This window comes from Schistocerca serialis, chromosome 9, assembly GCF_023864345.2.
Source record: "Schistocerca serialis cubense isolate TAMUIC-IGC-003099 chromosome 9, iqSchSeri2.2, whole genome shotgun sequence".
Taxonomy (NCBI): Eukaryota; Metazoa; Arthropoda; class Insecta; order Orthoptera; family Acrididae; genus Schistocerca; species Schistocerca serialis.
In genome coordinates this window covers 428,228,242-428,248,692 of record NC_064646.1, presented here as the reverse complement: position 1 = coordinate 428,248,692, position 20,451 = coordinate 428,228,242, and the positions used below count along the sequence as shown (strand labels likewise).

Genomic DNA, 20,451 nt, shown 5'->3' with positions numbered 1-20,451 from the left:
TTTTAATCTGTCGGGAAGTTTCGTATCAGTGCACACTCCGCTGCAGAGTGAAAATCTCATTCTGGAAACAGGATATAAGTTTGCCAGAGAGAGAGAGAGAGATTCTTTGGAAAGATCTCCCCTTTTTGCAAAGCTGAAGAAGCAGTTGCTGGGTCTTTGAAAGGAGTCAGATAACTTCTAAAATTGGCACTCTACTGCTCTAAACAGGTGCATCACTGCAAGTGTCAAGAGTTATTATGGATAAAAGGAGGGGCCGGGGGCAACTGTCCTATAGCAACTGAAGTGTGTAATACCCTTAATTTCAACAATGGGGTAGTCACATTCAATTTTATAATGGAAGCTGACCGCAAAGAATTAGAGGAAGAATGGTCAAATGTTATCATAGAGGTGAAAAACATTATGAAGGAAGTAAATGAGACAGTAGAAAAATCTGCATAATTTATTTTAACATTCAACTCTCCCATTATACCAGAGTATATTAAAGTTGGGTTTATATGTCGCGAAGTTATAACCCTTACACCACCATATTAGGTGTTGATTGTAGCAGGAAAGCTGTGTGTGTGTGTGTGTGTGTGTGTGTGTGTGTGTGTGTTTTACATGGAGATCAAAAGTATATGAAGCAAATGAACCCTGTACATTTTTGCCAAAATTTAGCAGTAGTTCATGTCATCATCCCATGATGAACTGTCATGTTCACGCTGGGGAAAGAAAAATTTAGGAACTGAAGGCGATAATGAGAGTTCCATGTGGTGCGTCTAAGAAAGTCATCAAGGAAGTGCAGTGTCCAGCATTTCACACATACTTTGCACTGTATCTTACAAGGGAATGGTCCAATCCGACATGTCAAAACATACCCTGAAGTTTTTCACACAGTAAGAATACACCGAATGAGGGTACTGATAACCATGCCGTTGAATGCTCCACAAACCAAAATCATCGTCGTCCTACAGTGAAAGAAAAATATTGTCAAAATTTTATATGCTAAGGCACACTGCAAGTATTTCTTTAGAAAAATGTTAAAGTTGCACATTTTTGCCACAACTGTTGCAGATGTACTTGTTACACAAGTAACCAGCAGAGGGAAGAAAATCAGGGCATTATATGAACATAATTGCAAACGATTTCTATCAATCCAGACTTCAGTTTTTTGATAAGACACATTGTATAACAATTCCAGTAGCACAGTTCTTATGATAATTTTTGAATCGTGTATATTGTGTTAAGAATGAAACAGTTCCTTGTTTATTCCCTGTAGTCATTACCAAAATGCGAAGTATCTATCGAATGATGGTAACAAACATTTTGCTTACACCAGGCACACCCGATAAAAGAAAAATGAATGCATAAAGGCATTTTATAGTAATTACTAGTTTTATTTAGACAGAACTAGAATGGAGTAAGATGTCGTCGTCTGTTGTTCTGTATATTGTGCTGCATACTAGGCATTCTTGATCGAATTAGCAAAATGTGATGCATATTGACAACTAACAAGTTGCTGAACTTGAACAATACTGTTCCGCTGATAAACCTGAAAAGAAAACGAGATATTGAACATTATATTGTCTGACATTTTTCTGAAAAATGCTTTGCGGTGTCAAACAATGTTTTTATTGAGAAGCTGGATCACACTACAGTGGATCCTCACATAGCGAGCATAAATCTTCCCAGTGGTAATTTAATGTGAAACATTCGTTAAGCAAAACAGTTTATCCCATATAAATTAATCTAAAATACGATAATGCATTCCACGCAGAAAAAGTACAAAAATTTTTGTTTATTCATGCCATTTATTCAAAGAAAATTGTACATACAGTATTATGTACTTTATTATTCACGATACATAACTAATTCTTTTTTACTAGCAAGTATCAACAGTCATCTGTTATTGCCAACACTTCAACAGTTAGTGAAAATGTGACACAGCATTATCGTCAAATAAATTTGTAGTGCGTGTAGCCATTGCTTTATTGTGAGTTTGGGCTAACTCTTTGCCTCTGTATATGTCTGCTTGTGTCTGTATATGTGTGTGTGTGTGTGCGAGTGTATACCCGTCCTTTTTCCCCCTAAGGTAAGTCTTTCCACTCCCGGGATTGGAATGACTCCTTACCCTCTCCCTTAAAACCCAAATCCTTTCGTCTTTCCCTCTCCTTCCCTCTTTCCTGACGAGGCAACCATTGGTTGCGAAAGCTAGAATTTTGTGTGTATGTTTGTGTGTCTATCGACGTGCCAGCACTTTCGTTTGGTAAGTCATATCATCTTTGTTTTTTAGATATATTTAAATGATTAGATGCACAAATTAAAAAGTTTGTCACACTGCATGAGTGAGGACACACAAAGCCTTAGTTCTTTGAAACTGAATGTTTAAAAAATTAGAAACGTGCTGACTGGGAAATTTTTGATTGGAATGTTTGCTTTTGCAAAAGCTTCAATGCCTTTTCCTCCCTCTATGAAACTTGTTTGGCTCCATTTAACCTTTTAAAAAGATTGTTCTATTAAAAAGCAGGAGCAGCTTCCACTGGTAAACTAAATACATCACCGATTTAAGGGGTTTCTAGACATTATTTGTCTTTTCCCGTCCAATTTGGTGATTAAAAAAAGCAGCAGACTATTAATTTCTATTTTCTTAGGAATTCATAGCCGTACAATGCATGCTTCATAGTGCTACAGATAGAACTGACAAGGCACTTAGTGTAGAAGTAGAACCGGGAGTACAATAACTACATTGTAACATAACGGAAAGAATTTCGGTGCTGTCAAGTAAGTTACAGATTTTGTTTTCCAGTCACTATAGCACAGAGTGCAGGCACTTTAGGCTACAGTGGCTGATGACTGCGAGCTTAAACAAACTATAACACTGAGTGCCAGTGGGGAAAGGTGCGGTGTGGGAAAACGAGCCCTGCCTCTCTTTCGCAAGGTAGCAGCCTACAGCAGAACACATTGTTACAGGAATCGCCAATCTCTTCTGGTGTTGTAAGGTTCATAATTGAAATTCGGAGTGGACCAGTATTACTTGTTTCACTTATCTTCAAAATGAGAAAAGAAAAGAAAACAGAACAGCTAGCAATGTACAGAATGAAGTATTCAGGGGCGTTTGTCACTCAGTTGCTTGTAGAGGTTGGCAGGATATTGTTAATGACATAGTTCAGGCGCGACCTCTAGCGGTATTTGATACGATCACAGTTCAAAACATGCGCGACCTAAATTTTCACCTTATAAGTGTGCACATTGTACCATCTTTTGAACTTAAGTTAACAAGCAAGAGTAGGTGTGTGTTTATTATAAAATGCTAGGTCCCACAGCTGAGTAGTATGTTACATTACATGGCATGTATTTTAGATAGACCATTCAACTACCCATGTTTGGCATGACATCAGATCATTGGGAGTGTTACGTTCGTACACTTTTTATTTTGCAAACAGGTTCTTATATACTTCACCTTTCTTAATTGGGCTTCGCCAGATGATGTGCAATACCAATAACTGAAAATTGGTTACTTTTTGATATTTATTTGCCAAAAATAAGCTGTTTGGAGCTGTCTGATAAAATAGTTCATCTGGATACAATTCACCATGAAATAGTGTCCATTAAAAAATTTCGCGTTTTGTGGCAGGATTTGCATTTATTTCATATCACAAAATGGTAATTTTTCTGGTCCTTACTCATCAGTATGTTTTTGCACCACTGCAGTTTGTTGTGTGTGTTCAGATTTCCAGTAGTCAAAATACATTACTTTTCGTCACTTTTCGATTAATTACATGCATTGGTAGAGTCTGCACTATATCTTGAATTACTAAAATTACTTTTTTCCAAACGGTGCTGAATTCTTGTGGCTTCTTCTTCATATGGGTCAGGCATGTTGTCACTCATTGAGCTCACAAAATACAGTTTAAATGTCTGTAAGTTCAGATATTGGGCTCAGTTTTGTGTGTCATCTACTAGTAAGACCACACTACTACTACTACTACTACTACTACTACTACTACTACAGCATTCCTCTGTAATACCAAATCTCAAATGTTCCAAGACTCCGTTTCCTTATTTCTTAGCTGTGTTCTCTTTAATTGTATTATTCCAAATACTCACATTGGAAAAATAGCATCTTTTGTTCCAGAACTCTCCTACCAACATTCGATTCGATGTCTCAAATATTGTTTCCATATGATGACGTATTGTTAGAACTGGTGTTGTATTACATTAATCACTGTGTTTTTAATTGTTGTTGCATGTCTAAAATTTGCATATATTAACTCTTTAGCTGTTTTGTAATGTCTTTGTTATACTCAACAGGATTCACATCTACTAACGTCATGCAGAGTTTCAGAAAGACTGAAGTTATGGGAGCAGTATTCTGGCCCAATAGACCAGGATGCTGTAAAAATAAATTTCATGCGCAAAGCACACAGGCAGTATCCTCCTTTCAGAATAAAAGTTCACTTATCTGGGAGGAACAGGGTCAGGGTAAGTAAATAGTTTCATACTTGTGCTCTTTAATACTGCCTTACTATAATAAACATTGCTGAGTTTCATGAGCACAATGTCACTAAAACTTTGCAGCGTTCTGATTATGTGCTGCAGCTTAGGATGTCAACTGTTGGTGGAACATACCACTAAGCTGTTGGTTGTGCTCCAGTTCACTATGGCAGCTAGTGCAGTGCAGTGTGTCTACCAACAGCTGACACAGTTGTCCAAAGATGTTGAGCCTATGTCTTGTTGAAATATTGCAGTGTTTTGGTGACAACCATTCCATTCACAGCCAATTTTCTTCGCCCTCCTTGTCCAGTCCAAGTTAATGCTCAGTCCTAATAATTATTGTTAATGGGATGTTAAAACCTGATTTTTTTTCCCCTGACCTATGATGAAGTGCCCAATAATGTCAACAAAAAAATTTAACATATTTCTGTTGCTGTACAAACGAAACATAAAGCTTCATTGAATTGTCATAATTTAAATGCTGTGCTAAATTGGGGGAGAAAGACATTTCTCCCCAACGAAAGTAGCATGTAGTGCGTTATTGTGCCCGAGTGTAGTATTTAACTGAATACAAATGAGAGTTATAGAAGGACTAAATATTTTATTTATGCAAACTGTGTTTGCAGTAAACACAACCATTCACCACCTAGAAAAAGTGTTGAACATTTAGTAACCACATAAACAAGATATTGTTGATGAACTTTTAAAGGCACCTATCAAAGATTGCTGTAATGAAAGGTTTTCCCTCTCACAAAATGTCAAAAATATTCACTTTATCAGTAGAGGAACCTTTCCATACTGTTTGTTTTAGGGTAGAAAAGAAGCTGTAGATTGTATTTTATTGGTGCTTTTGTCTACAAAGCAGCTTATGTATATGACTCTAGACAAGTCAATTTAAAAGTGTAAAGTAAAAGCTGTGATCCTGTAAATGTGACTTTAAGAAGATTTTTTGAATGTTTTGATCTCAGTAATGCTTTTATGTTTTCTAGAAGTTTGTTGTAAAATTTAACTCCCTTGTAGAAAGTACCAGTTTTGCACCAGGATGTGTTAATTTGACTAGTTGTAAGTTTTTTTTATGCCTATTAAAGTGGTGATGAATATCACCGTTTTTTTCGCCTGTAATCTACAGTTCTTACCTATTACATTTATTTTTAAGACTGTAAGGTTTCCCATATTTCAGAAACATGGAAAAAGAGGAATACAAGTATTCTAGTGCAATAGGTTTTTTTCCCACACTGATTATTCTGTGCTCAGTTGTTTTAGGACAATATTTACTAATTGCTGTAATTCTTCCTTACTTTCCCCTTTTAGTAGAACTGTGGTGTCATCTGCAAATATGATCATTTTATGAGCATCCACATTTAAATGTAGATTATTTATGTACAGAAGGAGCAGGAGTATGTACTGATCTTTGAGAGACACCATATTAAATTACTTTACAGTCTGATAGTGTTCAGAAATAGTTTTTGGTGGACTTCAGTGTTCCTGATGCACACTGCTTACTTACAGTTGCTCAGGAAGGAACTGATCCAGTTGTTGCATAGATGCCGAATACCATATTTTACAAGCTTTGTTTGCAGATTCTAATGATGCACAATGTCAAAAGCTTTTGATAAGTTGGTGTATAACCCTGTTGATTCCTGTTTCATGTCGATAAGACATAGTATGCCACTGATGCGTTGTTGACTTCTTACTTCTGAATCTGTGTAGATGATTACTTAGGATACTGTTTTTATTTTCGGATTCCATAAGTTTGTCACACACAACTTTTTGTAATATTTTTGAAATGCAGGAGGAAACTGTGATGAGTATTGAGTATGTAATTGATTACTCTCTCTCTCTCTCTCTCTCTCTCTCTCTCTCTCTCTCTCTCTCTCTCTCTCTCCCCCCAACACACACTTTTTCTTTATAAACAAGAATAATCTTAGATGTTTTGTAATACATCAGAAAATGTACCTGCTTGAAGTGGGCAGTCACGTAAGTATGTGAGCATTTCATTTAGTTTGGTGCACTTTTCTGTAAGATTTTTGCAGGGGCACCACCAGTGTCAGCATAGTTCAAATTTTTTAGTCTTTTTCTTCTTTTGGTACTTCATCTTGTGAGACAGAGCCAATGTACATTGATCCTTGATGTGCACCTACTTTATATTCATTGACTTGGGCATTCGCATTTATCATATGCTGTAGTCAGCAACACCTGTGAAAAAAATGTATGAATGTGTTGGCTACCTTGAAGCCAGGGTAATTTCATTTTTATTTGCCTAGTTCATTTTGTATAGTTCTAGCAAAATAGGCTTGCTATCTTTGAGGCTAAAGTTTTACAGAGAACAGGTACTACTATTGTAGATACTGACCAAAGTGAAACGGGAAAATAAATCTCCCAGCTATGTTTAGGTCATTAAAAATTTCTCTTCTGAGTCCATTTGTTACTGTGGAACAAACACTGGTCTCGGCACTATTAATTTTGTAGCAATTGGCAAAACAAAACTGTTGAATACTACACAAGTCCACTTGGATCAACTACATGAAAAAATATAAGATGAAAGTTATGTATTGTGAAAAAAAGGCTCTTCTTCAGCACAGTGAAATTGGTTGTGGGTAAGCTGAGGAATTTGAAATTTTTTGAAGTTCCACCCTATTTATCAGATATGCCACTTTGTTTCCCATGCACTCTCACATCCAGAGAATTTGTGGGTGGATAGTTATGTCAGCAGTTGTTCGGAATTTGGCAGACCAACACCACATTTTGGAGATGGAGAAATGTTGATCTAGGTCCATTTTCTACAGAAAAAAAAAAATCTGCCAAGCAGGGAAATTTTCACATGACCTTCATAAATCAGAAAAGACTTCCTACATGTGTGGATATTGCCAATATAATATTGTTAATGTAAGTTAGGTCTGGGTAATTGGTCATGTTAATTAGCCTTCTTTGAACTAACATGCACCTACAATTACTGTTAAGTTGTTTAAGCTGCAACAAATTTCCAATATGTTGTGTAATATTGCTGTATTTTCATGCACCAGTTACAATTATTTATTTATTATTATTTTTTTCATGCTGTATAATCCTTTGACTATTCCAATTCTGATAATATAGGATTGTTTACTGTGCCATTAGGTTCCAGACTCTGTTAAAGCACAGTATCGTTCTCCACCAGATATGATACCATCTTTACGTCAGTTCCTCAGGGAGCAAGAGGTTGCTGCACGCCTTGCTTCCCCCCATGAACAGGAGCAGGTTTGTTACCCCACATACAGTCTTGTGTAGAAAGTAGCACATTTGCTGCCATGTATAACTATTATGTACTACTTTTTGCTACTCTGTTAATGTCACATTTATCTTATTTATGTTACAGTGGCTAAGCAGTGTGATGTCACTACAAATGACTGTTGCATGCAGTGAAAGCAGTGGCAGCTGTTCCGGTTCTATAGCCAGCAGGGAGAAAGTAAAAGGCGATTTTTCATCAGAGTCACATAGTCGCTCTCACTTGAAAACAGAAAGATATGGGTATGTGTATCATTTTCTTGCCAACTGTAACATGTCACTTAGTTATAATAAAAGGTGTTTGTATTCATTAATCTTGCTGAGACGATAAATATAAGTCCATGAAATATATAAATAGAAGACCAAAGATGACAAAATTGTTTTAAAATATTTTTGGTAACTGTTAATATCCAACAAGATACAAAATCATTAGTACATTGTATTTGTCTTGCTTGATAATGTACATCCTCAAGACAAATGCAATAGATAACTACATAAACAAAAGCATTGACTTGCGTCTTACTCAAAGGGGGGGGGGGGGGGGGAAGAACCCTGCCTTCTGCACATAAGTATGCAGCTGGAGGTTGTAGACAACTGAAGAAATAGCATGAAGGAGGATGCAGAAGTGGTATAGATAGTACTAACAACCTGGTCCGGCTTTGCATGGGTAGCATTAAGTATCTACGGCCGGTTGACTTTTCTGGCATAGCAGTATTATATAACTTATACAGTTTAAGCAGAGCAGGAAAGTTGTCAGTAGACACAAATGTTATCTGCTCAGTATTTAATTGGTGTTTGGATTGATATCTCATGACAATGATGGGAGCTACAAGCTATTACACTACCCAGCCCACCTGACTGCTGCAACGGTTTGGCATGAGATACGGCCACATGCCAGCCAGCCAGCCAACCAACCAATTGCATCGCTCTCCACCCAGCCTCAGTAGAGTTTGGCATGAGCTATGTCTGGAGTATCTAATATATCCCTCAGTGCCAGTTGCTGGGAAGTCACCAGTAGCTCACCCCAGCCTCCTGGTTGAGACTATTTCTGCTTGTCTGTGAAGGCGTTGGCGAGGCCTTCTGTGTATTATTGCCTAAGTCATAGTTTCTTTCATATCAACCACAGATTTCAAGACTGTATCAAAAGGAATTTTTGTTGTAGAAGTAATAGCAGCCATGTTGGCTGTTGATTTTACATGGGCAGAGAATCCTACGACACCATCATTTAGTAGAATCATGCTTGTACCTTCATGACCTGGCACTTCTGTGTTCCCAACTTTTTTCTCTTCTTCCCTCCAGCTCCCTATTTCTCATTCTTCAATCCATATCTCTTCCATGTAGCAACTGCTGACTCAGGTTGAACCACAGTAGATATCACACAAAGAAGACAAAGTTAGAACTATTGCTCACTCATTTGCATTTGTTGACAACAATTATTCATATTGTCCCTCTTGGTTTTCATTGCAGGTCGGCACCAATTTTACAACCAAGGCAAGGCCATCCACTTACATCAGTTGTTAGGCCTCAGCAGTTAGGTTGCAGGGAGTCCCCTGAAAACATTCAGGATGATAATTCTAAAGTAACCGATAACGCTATTCTCAATGGACTCCAGAAGTCACATGTTGCTAATACGTTCAAAGGCCTCACAGCAGGATGTAAGTACTTCACATCTTACGTTGTTTTTCTTATGTTATGGGTTGCGTTCTCAGTGCAATGTATCTTCAGCAATTTGAGACAAGAAGACACTCTTAAATTTATATCCCAAAGAGAGAGCCTTGAACGCATTTATTTAAGATACTGATGTCTGTTCTAAATATGTAATTATGAGACTTCAGAACATTTAAAAGTGTGCTTCTTGCATTTGTGGCTACTGCTGATATTATGAGTACAAAGAAACAGCTTAATTATAATTTATTTAATAACAATAGCAATTTTGGGAGACAGATGACAGAGTGTGGCAGAGAGTGTGTGGAAATTTCAGGTTAGAGTTTTGGCAGTAATATTTCACAATTTTTCAACACCTTTGTAAGCAATGTTTATATATGCAGATAAAGTTCAAATGTAGTTAAAAGTTTTAAAGGTGTGATAATGATGCAGGCCAAAGCTTGTTGCCTATTACCAAAATGCCCATGAAGGAGAGTTGTGTAGGGGTTTTCGTTGTTGTAACTATTGAATTGCAAGAAGTGAGTAGTCAAGATGATGATAATGAGAGATAGTAACCAGACTAGAAACATTTCTCTCTCTCTCTCTCTCTCTCTCTCTCTCTCTCTCTGTGCGTGTGTGTGTGCGTGTGTGTGTGCGTGTGTTTGTCCTGCCGAATTTCGACTCGCTCACCCATAGGCAGTATAAAATGTGCCTAGCGGACATACCAGTGACACATATGAGAACGTAATGTAAAGTGATACAAACAAACATGATCTTTTATTCATAAACCAGATATAATAATGAAACTTATATCAACGTAAGGTCATATATATGACATTGGTAAAAGATACGTGCTGTCAAGAGCGAAATTGATAATCATACTCTATGTCTATACTTACTTACTTATGTACTCCTTGGCGCTACAGCCCATGTAGGGCCTTGGCCTCTCTGATGATCACAGCCCAATCCTGACGATTTTCTGACTGTTTCCTCCATCTCCTGACTCCAATCTTTCTCAAATCATTTTCCACACCCTGCAGCCATAGCTTCAGGGTTCTTCCTTTGCTCCTTTTGCTGCCTGGATTTCCTATGTAAACCTTTTTAACAGCTTGGTCCTCTGACATGAGCTCTACATGGCCCAGCCATCTCAGTCTGTTATGCTCAATTTCAGTCACCAAGTCAGGATTTCTATACAATTCTTTCTTGTTTCTCCTTATCCTCCATGGCCCCACCTCATACACGGACCCAAAAATCTTTCTTTATATTTTCCTCTCCCATCTTCTCAAGAGCTCTTCTTATGCTACAGTCCTTGTCTGTATCTATACGGATACGTAATATGTTTCACAGAATAGTATGGAAACAAATATTAAAGATATTGACACTAAACTCACACACAAAACTTCACTAGCTGACGGTAAGTCAATGTAATATTGTGCTCATAAATATACCCTAACACATCAGAACGCAAAAACATTGTTCTGTGCACATTTAAGGCTGACCATATCCCAAAACAACTGCATGAGAAAGGAAGAAAGTGAACAACGGACATCATACTCATATGTATGTTAATTTCTCCGCATAACCACAGGCAGTTGAGATTGGCTACCTACGGCTAATTTTGTACAATCTAGACATATTGAAATACATGTCTCTGTGTCCCTTATACACGTCATGTTTTTGTTGCATTTACCCATGACAAATGTCATTCTGCATTTATATAATAATTATCTGTACATTATTTGAATGTAGTTGTAAGCTGTTAATCTTCACTAATAGTGGTTATATTTAAATGTTTTGCAGATATAAGCATGTGGTCTACTTCTCTCTTTTTATCCTCTTATTTAGTTGTTCCCATAGGTAGTTCGCTGTGTACAACTTACATCTCATTCTATTGATTGTCAGTATTAATTTGTTATCTAGTGTGGCATATTTACATACATTACACACACAGGATATGTCTGGGTATTTTCACATTGAATAGGACAATATACTGGTGCTTTTACTGCCAGTCTGATGTTTGTGCATGTAGAGCAAACATATTTGTATTTTCCAATATGTGAACCATTTTATGTTGATGCACAATCAGCTGGTAAGGTATTGTGTTATAGATCAGGGTCTACATATTTTGTAATCATATCTGTACTAACGTGTTATGTATTATGTACATATTTATGCATGTGTAAGGCGTAGGTTTATGTATTAAGTAGATACATATCCATGTATAAGGAGGAGGGTTATGGATTTTATTTTTGGCAGCGTGTATACTCTACCAATGTCATGTGTATGTGTATATAGTGTTCTGTCTTATTTTTAGCGTTCATAACTACATGACTATCACTTTATAGTATGGTTCATTCTTGTTCTCTTGAGCATCGTTAGTAATGGCCATTGTGTTGAAATTGACCAGTGGTCTCAAGTAAGTAATTTTTATAAGACAATAGCCACAGAGAAATTATAGCTTCTTTCACCCAGTTTTTGATGGGCATAAGGATGAAGAAAACAAGTGAGTCAATCTCCATTATATAGCAATCATCTCTAAACATATTAACTTCTCAAAGATAAACTGAACATATGTAGAAACAAGTCTACCTAACATGCAGCAGCAGGTTAGCACACATATACAGGAGCAGATAGTTTCACCATCTTTGGAAATGTATAGCTCTTTAATTAAATATAAGAGAGAGTGAGGAAGAAGTTATAAGAAGTAAAAGGAGGCATAACAATCAGCAAATTAGGATACAATGCTACACAAGATGAAGAAAATGGCAAAACATGAAAAAGGAAAATAGCCAAAGCAAAGTTTCATCATTATGTAGCCACAAACAGGTGGAGAAATCCCTAATTTAATATATTTATATCCAGATTTTTTTAAAGTACTCATTAGTGTGATAATTTTCACAGATATACAGGGTGTTTATAAATGAATATCGGTGTTTTAACGCTTTATAATATTTATTATGTTAAACTTACATTTATACACTACTGGCCATTAAAATTGCTACACCAAGAAGAAATGCAGATGATAAACGGGTATTCATTGGACAAATATATTATACTAGAACTGACATGTGATTACACTTTCACGCAATTTGGGTGCATAGATCCTGAGAAATCAGTACCCAGAACAACCACCTCTGGCCGTAATAATGGCCTTGATATGCCTGGGCATTGAGTCAAACAGAGCTTGGATGGCGTGTACAGGTACAGCTGCCCATGCAGCTTCAACACAATACCACAGTTCATCAAGAGTAGTAGCTGGCCTATTGTGATGAGCCAGTTGCTCGGCCACCATTGACCAAACGTTTTCAGTTGGTGAGAGATCTGGAGAATGTGCTGACCAGGACAGCAATCGAACATTTTCTGTATCCAGAAAGGCCTGTACAGGACCTGCAATGTGCGGTCATGCATTATCCTGCTGAAATGTAAGGTTTCGCAGGGATCAAATGAAGGGTACAGCCAAGGGTCATAACACATTTGAAATGTAACGTCCACTGTTCAAAGTGCCATCAATACGAACAAGAGGTGTCCGAGACATGTAACCAATGGCACCCCATACCATCACGCTGGGTGATACACCAGTATGGCGATGATGAATACACGCTTCCAATGTGTGTTCACCTCGATGTCGCCAAACATGGATGCGACCCTCATGATGCTGTAAACAGAACTTGGATTCATACGAAAAAATGACATTTTGCCATTCGTGCACCCAGGTTCGTTGTTGAGGCCACCATTGCAGGCACTCCTGTCTGTGATGCAGCGTCAAGGGTAACCGCAGCCATGGTCTCCGAGCTGATAGTCCATGCTGCTGCAAATGTCGTCGAACTGTTCATGCAAATGCAGATAAGATGCCTGCATCTCAACTGCTAGTGGTACGAGGCCGTTGGGATCCAGCACGGCATTCCGTATTACCCTCCTAAACCCGCCGATTCCATATTCTGCTAACAGTCATTGGATCTTGTCCAACGAGAGCAGCAATGTCGCAATACGATAAACTGCAATCGTGATGGGCTACAATCCGACTTTTATTAAAGTGGGAAATGTGATGGTAGGCATTTCACCTGCTTACATGAGGCATCACAACAACGTTTCACCAACCAACGCCGATCAACTGCTGTTTTTGTAGGTGTCGCCACCCGCGCCAACCTTGTGTGAATAATCTGAAAAGCTAATCATTTGCATATCACAGCATCTTCTTCCTGTCGGTTAAATTTCGCGTCTGTAGCACGTCATCTACGTGGTGTAGCAATGTTAATGGCCAGTAGTGTAAATGATATGTCAAATGAAAGAGCAACTCAAACAGTTTTACCAAGAGCCTTTTAAGTGTCCAATATGAGCACTATTTGTCACACGGCACACCATTTGTCACACGGCACACATCAAGTCTATAGCCGAGTTCTTCCCAAACGTTGATAAGTTTGTCTTCAGTGATTGTAGCAACAGCTGATTCAATCCGGTTTCTTAATTCAGGGAGGTCTGCTGGTAGCAGAGGCATGTACACACGATCCTTGATGAAGCCCCGAAGGAAAAAATCGCATGGCGTTAGGTCGGGTGAACGTGGAGGCCATACAAAGCAAGGCCTATCATTGGGCCCCTTGCGGCCTATCCAGCGCTTGGGTACAGTGAAGTTCAATCAATTGCGTACTTCGCTATGGCAGTGAGGTGGTGCACCATCTTCCTGGAAAATGAAGTTCTCTAGCTCATTTTCTTCCAACTGAGGGAAGAACCATTGCTTTAGTGTATCAAGGTAATAACTGCTAGTTACAGTAGGTTCACCAAAAAAGAAAGGCCCATATACTTTCCGCCAGGATATGGCACAAATGGTGCTCACATTGAACATTTATAAGGTTCTTGGTAAAACTGTTTGAGTTGCTCTTTCATTTGACATATCATTTACAACTGTAAGTTTAATGCAATAAATATTATAAAGCGTTAAAAACCCAATATTTATTTACAAACACCCTGTAGTTTTGTGCACCTAAGCCACAAAATGTAGTTTGAAAAAGAAGTGCTCAGGAAATAAGTAATGCTAACATTGGGTATCGTGCACTAAATCGTAGGATATATGGAATGAAACAGAACCAGAAGCAGTGTACATAGACACAAGAGAGTCGTTAATAAGTACTAGTGCCATTTTTGAAATATTTTAATGCTAATAATAATAGTAATAATAACGATGATTTTTGTTATTAAAAACTTCTATTTGGCAATAGACTTTGCCATTATACATTGATTACTGATTTCCAGTGTTTCAACTGCTGTGCTAAATACAGCATTGCAATAAAACTGGTATGTGTTACTAATATTTGTGTGACATTGATAGTAATGAAAATTTGAGCTCATCATTTTCAGTGATCCGTTGCGGATATGTCAGCCAGTCTAAATAAGACCAAGAGGATGACTACTTCCAAGCCATTCAGATAAATGATGAATCTCAGTTGTGTTTGAGAGTGGTTGTTTTATGAACGTCTCAGGAATATATGCCAAGCATTCTTGTGGTAAATAATACAGCACATTTGTGGAAACACTGGCAATCAGCTAGTAATAGAAAATTCACAAAACAAATAAAGCTTTACAGAAAACAAAGTAGTGTTATTGAGTAAGGTTCGAACAGATGTTGCACATAAGTGAACTGTGGTAAGTAATAATTTGCACAGTACACTACTAGCAATTTTGGTCTTCCTTATTCATTACTGTTTTAGATGGAATATTTCTACAATTTGTGGGGATAGATTTTCACTTTTATTTTTTTTATTTTTTATACATATACATATATTGCAAATGCTTTTCTTTTTTGATTTTTTTTTCTGTGTAATGTCAAGCAAATATTTTCCTCATTTTTTTTTTAAGGTATGGCATTTTTATGGGCTAAGGAAATTTAAGTTAAAACAGTTGCATATACACATAAATGATACAGGGCCATTGAGTTGACAGATATGTATTTCAGGTGTCAAGTGGTTTTGAATAGAATTATTTGTTTTTCCACGTAGGTTCTCAGTAAATTTTGTAACTGGAAAATACCATAAAATAAAATTATAAGGTTGTTTTTTTACAAATATTTAAAAGTATGCACATCATTGGGGCTCTATCCTGGTTTCTTATTGGTTTACAACACATGAAATTTTGTAGATGGCAGCTGTGAATATACACTGGGACTTAATTGTAAGAGGTATGCCTGTAACTGGGAAATATAAGAATTTTGAATTCATGGTCACAGAAATGGTGACAAAGACAAGTGAGGCATGTTTGTTATATTTTTATTTTGTTCAATAAGCATTTTTATTATAATTGCGACAGAAAGAGCCCAGTAGTTTACTGAATAAAATATTTTACGAGATTTCAGTCTACATTGTTATTTCTTGCTTACACGTCACCAGTTTTGACTAGGTGTAATTGAATCTGCGAATATCGGATGATGAACAACCGAAGTCAAAGTTATTAGTTTCTCAAAATTCATGTAAACAAATGCCGATACAGACTATTCCAACAAAATACCACATCTCTGTCAGTTACTGTGTATTTTAATATAGACTGTGTATAAAAATACCTGTCAGAAGCAGTGTGCATAGACATGAGAGAGTTGTTAAGAGTGCTAGTGGCATTAGTGCATTATTATTATTGTTATCAAATACTTCTGTTTGGCAGTACACTTTGCCAAAATAGTAATTGCTATTGCCCCACTGGTGGCTGAACTGCACAATAACCCCAGGTTTGGTGTGGGCTGCCGATTGTGTGGGTGGATTGCTGTGGCCTGTTGTGGGGTTGTGAACCACTGAGGGCTATGGTCGGACAAAGCCTCCCCGTTCTTTATATGTCCCCAGTTCAATACACAATGTTAAGGTTACACATATTGTTCTTTTTCTAGAATTTCACTAACATGTGACCCCTGTAACTGCTAGTATCGTATCTGAAGTTTCCTACTGATGAATTGTTCTGAAGATTTTGTCTTAATTTTGCATTAAAACCCCTGTCATGTTTTAGTGGGGTTTGCTGTAATTTTGTGTTTCTGTAACCACTTACAGAGGCCTTCTACCTTTTCATAACCGTGTGAGAATAACAGCGCATACACCTGAAGACTTCCATAAAGTATTTTTTGTGAATTTTTTAAAGTCTGTGACTACTTCAATTTCTGGATTTTTGTTTAAAAAAAAACTTGTTTGCCGCAAAGTCTGCACCTTTTTTTCCTCTATAATAAAACACCACTTAACTTTAATTTTGTTTGATTTTTGTTTCTTTGCTGCACTTCTATTAACTATACTATAACCCATTTGATGCTGCTGAACTGCTCTTTGAACTCTACTAACTGTTGTCCACATTCTAAAGTTTTGCAGTTTATTGTCTCTATACAAGGACTGGTAGAAGTTGTGTGTGTGTGTGTGTGTGTGTGTGTGTGTGTGTGTTTACACATAACTACGGAGATACTTTTGGGTTGAAGTTACATTGAACTTCTGCTGTATCTGCAAGTGAAAACTTAAATGCAGTAGTAATTCAAGCCTTTGAAAATTGAATATTCGGAGAGAAGTTCAACTGGGGAAGGTTACGTGTGAGTGACTGTTAGACTTTCTTGCATCATTTTAAATTCAGGAAAACAATTTTATGTACAGCCACAGCCAGTTTTTCTTCTTGCCAGCAAACATCTTGGATTTATTTACTTCCATTTTTGTATGTAGAATCCTCACACAATACGTGTAAGTCATATGTCCCATTAAGTCCTGTGCTTGAGTTAAAAATCCTGTTGACTTGATACTCCCTACCCAAAGCAAGCCTAGACCTTGCCTGCGACTACTGCAAAATGGCAGAAGGCTACACTTGTTGTCGTTTCTGCCAACTTTAAACTTTCAAACAGTTTGGAAGACTTCCCTTATCTTTCAACTATTTGAATTCTCCTCTCCACTGTATTATTGATAGTTGGTTAGACTTATTGTCAGTATTCAAATTAAAACTGTTTGGATGGACTCTCTTCCCAATGTCACTTCTGCCAATCCTGGTTCCCATCTCTCCACCCTCTCTGTCCATGGCCTTTCCAGTTTAAGTCTAGCTTCCTCTAATTGTGCCTAAAGTGCTCAGAATCTCCCATCCTGCTGGTCTATCGTTCTATTCCCTCTACGTTACATGCAGCTCCAGCCTCCTTTCTGCATTTGACCCTGTGAAATCTATCACTACAAAGCTCAGTCTATGACCCCCTACTCATAATTTTATGGCAGTAGCTGAACTTTTTACTCATGATTAAATTTTAATTTTTTCCTCAAAATCCTGACACACAAGGATCAGGCTATAGACTTTTAGTTAGCTTTTTACTTTATACAAGTACAAACATAAAAGATTTAAATATAGTAGGGACAGTTTTGGCAGAATGTAAATAATTTCGAAGTAAATGAAATCAGTCGCTTAATAGCAGAAGCCTTGAGTCATTGACAGGCACACACAAAAGATAATGAAAACTTGTTAGCTTTTGGAAGAAATCTTTTGCCAAGCTGGAGTACCATACACACAGTGTGTCTGCTAATCAGCAACTGAGCACTTCTGCTATTAGGTGAGTGGTCTCCATTCCCCCTAAATTATTAATACGAAAGCTTTTTAAGAAGTGTTTGTTTCAAATCCTTCACTTCTAGAACAATAAGTGTAAACTGAGTGAACACGTGCTTTCTGAGCTGTCTACAAACAAAATACTAATTCAAAAGATGGACAAGGCAATGGAACAAATTTTTTCAGTGCTAGTCCATGACAATATCAAGGCTAGAAAGAAAATCTTCTAAGATTGAACTGTTTACATCTGCAGTGCCAAAGGAAGCCACAGAATACGTAACAGCACAGGTGGTTACCTATTGGTGAGCTACATGTGAAGCAACAGTTTATATGTGGGGAGATGGTTGATCATAGTAATCAATGAAAAATAGTAAATCAGTATCAGTAGATTAAATGGAACAAGCCGAAATAAGGAAGCAAAGAAAGCATGTGGATAAATTTAATCATGGGGTAGAAAGACTGTAGTCCCTACAAGGCTCGTGAGATATTAAGACCATGTACTAATGTAATTTATGCTGAAGAAGTGTGTCTGCGGTTCACCTTGCATCAAACCACATACTTCTCAACAAATATCTCTTGACATTTTCTCTAAATTAGATGTAGTTGCATATTTTACTCCATTAAAAAAAAGTTAAGATCTTTGTGCAATAAAAATAATCAGTTTTCTTTTGGCACCATTAATATCGAAACACAATTGAAGGAGTTATTAAATTCAAATGGACAGTAACATCTGTGGACTTCACTTGATTTTTATCAAGCCTCAGGGAAATGGAAAATTTGTATCTGTTGATTTGTGCAATCATTAATAGTTCTTACAGTACATAGCTGCAAAAATTTTCACACCAGCCAAAAACAGACAGAGGAAGTCAGATAAATTTGACCTCCATTTTCTGTAACTCTTGCAATATTAATATGAAATTTATATTTGCAGCCTCTTTGCCTAACTCATCTACAGATGACCACTTAGCTCAGCTGTTGGCTAGTCAGCTCAGGGCTTCAACTCAGCATCATATGGTGAGAGCACGTGCAATTCTTTGTCCACTGGGCACAACAGGTCCTCCTTGTGCCATGCCTTACAGGACACTGACAATTGGTACAGGTCAGTATGAGATTTTTAGTGTATTTGAACCATTAAACATATTTCAAAATTTACCGTCATCCACAACAATCATCCATTTCTTCATTTATCTGTTTCCATAGATCTGTTATGAAGGCAACATTCAGGAATGTGGAACAAATCAAGATATATATTAACAATAGTACCAGTTCTTAGAAAGTGGATTAATAAAGATCTGTAGTTAAATTGCTACAAGCCATTTCCTTGCTCAAGCTAAGTCCAATGTAATAAAATTATCCACCACTTTCTCAGATACCTTAAATAACTGCTGTTCATCTCCTCTTGCCAGATTAACATCTTTACAACCACACTGCACTTGATTTAGAACAATAATAAATGTGCCACAAAATTAAAGATTTGTTTGCAGTGGGCGTTTCTAATGGGAATCTTCTTTCTTTAAACCTAAAAACTCGGACAATTTTTAGTAGATGTGGCTGGTTTTTAACTTTTGTTTGATTTTTATAAAATTCTCAGTTTTTGCTTAATGACCACAAAGTTTGTGGAAGACTTTCACTCCAGAATACATGACTCCACTCTGAAACCTAAATGTGGAGGCAAAGTGTACAAGGAATTTATTTATATATTATGTAAATCACTTTTCATTTGAGACAGGCAACAAATGCCATTAACACTAGAACAACAAAAGAGGTCAAAAGGCACATTTGAAACTTTTATTTCTGCGATAACGCTCTTTTTCCGCTAATGATATCAGTTTTTAACGTGTTTTCACCAAAATTTGTGACTATTCCTCATTTCTTCTATTTTTGACGGTATTGTAATACAGTTGGTTGAATTTTCATGATTTCATGGAAATTTCATTAGGTATACACAGAACAGTAGGAGGGTTCAATTGACCTGTGGAGTGACTCCTTTTTAGAATAGTCTGTTCTTACAATTAGAAAGATACTTGCATCGCTTATTGTTTTTATCAACAATCACTCCCTTGAATGATGATATACACATGGTCGGAAAGATTTCAATGCTGGTCATTGTATCCATAAGTGAATTATGAGGTACTAATGTTGATTTCCTACCAGAGGCAAGTAACAATGAAGAGAGCGAGATTGAGGGGATGTAATCAGTAAATGTCTCCCCATTGTAATTGTTCAAACAACAGTATCAAGAGTCAACATGCAAATCAGTGAATATGGTGATTAGAAATGGAATGGGAGGTCATTAACATGTAGTTTCCTGGATGAGGGGCTGCTTTGTATGTCCTGAAGGAAAGACAGAGAGAGTGCCGACTGAATATTCTTGCCACTGAGTGGATGACTATCATCACTGCCTTCCAACTTCTTTCTGATGGGATGACGCTGCATCTTTTATGCTGCATATTATAATAATAACGAACAGGATCATGTGCTTGGGAAGAAATAAAAAGCACCATTTAGACCATATTGTTGGAGGAATTGGAGACCATAGGTGCTTTT

The 20,451-nt window shown here is 37.2% G+C and overlaps 1 protein-coding gene across 1 annotated transcript in view; it reads left to right on the top strand.

Moving 5' to 3' along the window:
• LOC126419058 (PHD finger protein 12) overlaps positions 1 to 20,451 on the top strand; it is a 52,868-nt gene that overhangs the window by 17,303 nt on the left and 15,114 nt on the right. The window contains exons 8-12 of the mRNA XM_050086134.1: positions 4,288 to 4,458; positions 7,588 to 7,707; positions 7,826 to 7,977; positions 9,202 to 9,389; positions 18,836 to 19,003. Of these exons, the coding sequence (XP_049942091.1) occupies positions 4,288 to 4,458; positions 7,588 to 7,707; positions 7,826 to 7,977; positions 9,202 to 9,389; positions 18,836 to 19,003 (799 nt within the window). The remainder of the gene's footprint in view (positions 1 to 4,287; positions 4,459 to 7,587; positions 7,708 to 7,825; positions 7,978 to 9,201; positions 9,390 to 18,835; positions 19,004 to 20,451) is intronic.